This window comes from Natrix helvetica (assembly GCF_964273705.1).
Source record: "Natrix helvetica genome assembly, chromosome: 4".
NCBI classification, from domain to species: Eukaryota; Metazoa; Chordata; class Lepidosauria; order Squamata; family Natricidae; genus Natrix; species Natrix helvetica.
Window position 1 is genome coordinate 73,504,401 of NC_138550.1, and position 4,239 is coordinate 73,508,639.

Genomic DNA, 4,239 nt, shown 5'->3' on the forward strand with positions numbered 1-4,239 from the left:
CTTTTCTCTTTGGTTTTTTTTTAAGAAATGCAATGTGTTTTATTGTTAGATATCAAAATTGTCTATTAGGAAAGTTTAATAAAATCCTTCTTTTCTTTTAAATATTTCTGAGGTAGTTCTTAATTTCTTTAGGTATTTTCCATCTCTTGTGTTCACTGGCTGCTGATGACCAGAGTGGCATTCACACAGCATGGGAAATATGCAATTCAAACACCAGGCCCTCCCTGTCCTGCATTTTTTACCCAGTCATATGGGAAAGACAGCTCCAGTAGGAGCAGAGTTGGAGTAAAGGAGAACTTCAGCTGCCATTTTTCTGGAAGGTGCTGTTTCTCTTGGGAAATTTTTTTTTATTACAACATAAATACTGTGGCCTTGAGAAACAGTGATACTCCTCTTATGAAACTAATAAAGGCAATCTGATCTTACCCTTGCCTTGCCCCAAAGTGAAATGGTAGAGGCAACAGCACCTATAGCAACAACCCTGATATACTGAAAAGTTGGAAATGTCATATTTTTATAAATCAGGGCTAGCAAATTAATTTTCTTACTGCAATCTTTGTCTGATACAGAATTTGCTATCATTCCAAATGGTGCATCTTTTGATTTTATACTAGCCTGTGTTCCATGGTTATCTGCATCCTAGGAAATAACAGCTGTTTAAGATACCATTGTAATCTGGTAGTGTCACTGTTTAATATCATTGATCATATGATGGCAGGGTATTGTTGGATTTATTGTATGTAAATTATACATGTTGCAATATAAGTATTCCTTGAGTTTTCATACTTAGATTAGCTACACCAGCGGTCCCCAACCATTTTGGTACCAGGGACCAGTTTCATGGAAGACAATTTTACACAGCCTGGGAGGGGAATGACTTCAGTTGAGGACCCCTGAGCTATACATTTGAATAAAGAACAGTATGAAAACTTAAATTTTATCTTAATTTGAAGTATCTCTTAATACTTTATAGCCTGTGTATAGATGTTCTTGTCAATGATTCAGAATTAGTTATACTGTGGAAGGTTTGGCAGATAGCTATTGTCTGTTAAATTAAGTTTGGAATGGCCCAGAGTTCACAAAAGTAGCCCCTTGCCATTAAAGTTATGAAGTTGCTATTTTCAAATCTTTTGCTCTTACGTATGTATGCATTTAATTCATTGAAAGAAGTACAGACTAGGAGAATTTCAAAAATCCTGACATTATAAATTCAGATGTAACCCAAAATGAATTGAATCTTTTGCAAATAACTTTTGCCTCAAAACCTTTTGCCTCAAGATGCATTTAATGACTTGTATTTCAAGATAAGAAACGTATTTTGAATACGTAATATAACTGCTGATAAATTACATTTAAAATATCATTTAAATATATGTTCTATGTAGATCTTTCTATGCTGGGAAATTTTAGAGTTATGAAAGAGACACAGTTGTGAAACAGACAGAAATAGCCAGCTCCATCAGCTGTCATCTTTTTTCTGCTGCTGCACTTCTTAAGTTGGTAATTTGTTTCGAAGGTTTACTCCATTTCTCCTATATACTCCTGGATGAGATCATATATTGGTTTCAAGGTCAGATGTCAGTACACTAATGGTACCCACCTGCATATCTCACTCTCTGGCATTCCAAATCATATCTATAACTTCGAGGCTATGGCATTTGAATGGGAGAAGAAACAATCAGCTTTAACTCTAAGCAAGAGTGAGGGGCTTTTAGATACTGGGAGAATCATTGTCTGGGGACTTTCTACCTACAATTCTAAACAATATTGCATTTCCTCATTTGAGATTGGTATGCAAACTGGGGGGGGGGGGCGTCCTTGGCTTAAGGCTAAGGTGTCAAATTCGATTTCATTGAGGGCTGCATCAGGGTTGTGTTTGACCTCCGGAGGCCAAGGTGGGCATTGCCAGGATGTGCATGACCAGCTCAACATCACTCATGTCGGGGATGCCTGTGGTGGCCCGAATGCTCTGCCAGTGAACATGGGCTCCCAAACTCCATGCGTGGCTCTCCATTTTTGCAAGAGGCTGGGGTAGTTGAAAACAGAGCTTGGGAGCCTGTTTTCACTGGCAGAAGCACCGTGGGCCAGTCCTTTGCTGTTTCCAGGGCAGCCCCGCAGACTGGATCTAAGTACCCGGCAGGGCAGATTCAACCCCCGGGCCTTGAGTTTGACACCCCTGCTCTAAGGTATCTCAAAGAGCAAGAGGAAGACGTAGCCAGGAGGGTGTTTGCACAGATTTATGTTGTGCACAATTTGAACTGTTTCTGAATTGGACCGCCACACAGTCACTTGTGCAGCTGGTTCAAAATGCAACATTATGCAGAGCTTAGTATGCCCATATAACAAACCCCAGAGGCTGCACTGGTTACCAAAAAGCTTTGGGTGCAATTCAAAGTGCTAATTACCACCTATAAAGCCTTACATGCTAATTATTTGAGGCATCATCTGCCCATGGATTCTGCCCATCCCATGTGCTCAAAAATGGCATTTTCTGGGTCCTGTACATTTCATCCAAAGGCTCTGTAGAGCCTGCCTTCTGGGATCATATCCCCTGAAATCCAAAGCATCTCCACTCTGCTCTCCTTTCAATGAACCTTTAGGATCTGGCTCTTTTTCTCAGGCTTTTTGACTCTTTGAAAATGTGATATTTAGAAAAATGTGAGGTTTTCCGTCTGAGTTTAACATTTCTTTTGTTGATTGGCTTTTGTCTTTCCCATTTTTATTTCTGTTTGCCTCCCAAAGTCATCTGGAGTTGGATGGTCTTACAAATAAATTAAATAATATCAATATGAAATCAGTTCAAACCTTAATCATATTACTAAATTTAGACCATACCAAAACACATTGTTCCATTTTATCATTCTTAATGTATGAAGATATTTTTTAAAGATCAATAAGGAGTGCATAATTTGCTTCCTTTTCTTAATGTTAAAGAGCTATACATTTTTTGTATCTACTTAAATACTATTTTTGCCAAATCCCAGGCTTCATATAATTGAAATTCTTCAAGAAAAGTCAGAGTATGTAGACAAAATGCATGACAAAAATTTCTTCATTAAAAAAAAAATGTAGGCGCACTGTCTACATACACCTTATGTACATCAAAGCAGCATACACCCACAGCCTTTAACTATAAGAAATCTTGCCTGTCACAATAAAGTATATCCACCAATGAGATTGCAGCATACAAACCAACTAAAACCTAATGCTGACTGGCTGTCATATCTGATTACACAATGTGTCCACCCAACAATGATTTCTACTTCATTTTATTACTGAAATGTAAATACTGTTTGTGAAAAGAGGTATGGTAACACCCTAGCTCTTATATACAAAGTGAGATAACAATTGCTCATTCTCCAAACATTTATAAAAGAAGATGTGGAGAGAAAGACTGAAATGTCTTCAAATGAAAATCAATACAAGTGAACAAACTGCTGTTTCAGATTTGTATGAACCTCTGATGACATCTAGAAATGCTTCAACCAAAGGCCCTGGGCTTCAGAGTGATCTTATTTTTGAGGAAATTGGTCGCCGTATCAAAGGTGTTGGCAGTCAACTTGTGAAAAAGGTGAATGCTGTCTTTCAGTGGGACATCATGAATGGAGGAAAGGTGGTGGCCCAGTGGACCCTGGATTTGAAGTCTGGTTCTGGTCAGGTCTATCCAGGAGCATCTCACGAGCCTGCCAACACAGTTTTTATTCTCTCTGAACATGATTTCATGGAGCTTGCCTTGGGCAAGATAAAGCCACAGAAGGCTTTTCTGTTTGGGAAAGTGAAGGTGAAGGGCAATATTCTACTCGGTCAGAAACTAGAGATGATTCTCAAAGAGTATGCAAAGATCTGAAGTCCTTCCTTCCTGGCAATTACAGTTCTCTTTTTCTCTTTAGTCAAGATGTTGGTTATAGAGGAGGACGAGATTAAAATGTGGAGTATTTTAATGGAAAACATAACTGTTCAAGTTTACATTTCCTTTAAAGATATTTGAACTCTCTAGTGTATCAGACTGATAAATAGTATACTAATTTTTTTCTCTCTCACAAATTCACCTTTTAAGACATGCCATTGTTTCAACAGCAGGGAAGGTGCAGCTCAGTCATGAGTAGTCATGATATACTGGAGAAAATCCCCATCGTTTATTCTCTTTATGTGTATGTGTGTGTGTGTGTATCTTTCATACACAAGTGAGAAAGAGTGAGTACAGTTTCGTGCCTCTTGTATCATACAGAAAAACTATGA

General features: G+C 38.3%; 1 protein-coding gene across 1 annotated transcript; it reads left to right on the top strand.

Moving 5' to 3' along the window:
- Nucleotides 1-3,379: 3,379 nt before the first annotated feature.
- SCP2D1 (SCP2 sterol binding domain containing 1) lies at nucleotides 3,380-3,847 on the top strand (the record flags this gene model as incomplete). The annotated part of the gene is made up of 1 exon (XM_081953180.1): nucleotides 3,380-3,847. One exon carries the CDS (start codon nucleotides 3,380-3,382, stop codon nucleotides 3,845-3,847), a length of 468 nt encoding a protein of 155 aa, XP_081809306.1.
- Between the last annotated feature and the right edge of the window lie 392 nt (nucleotides 3,848-4,239).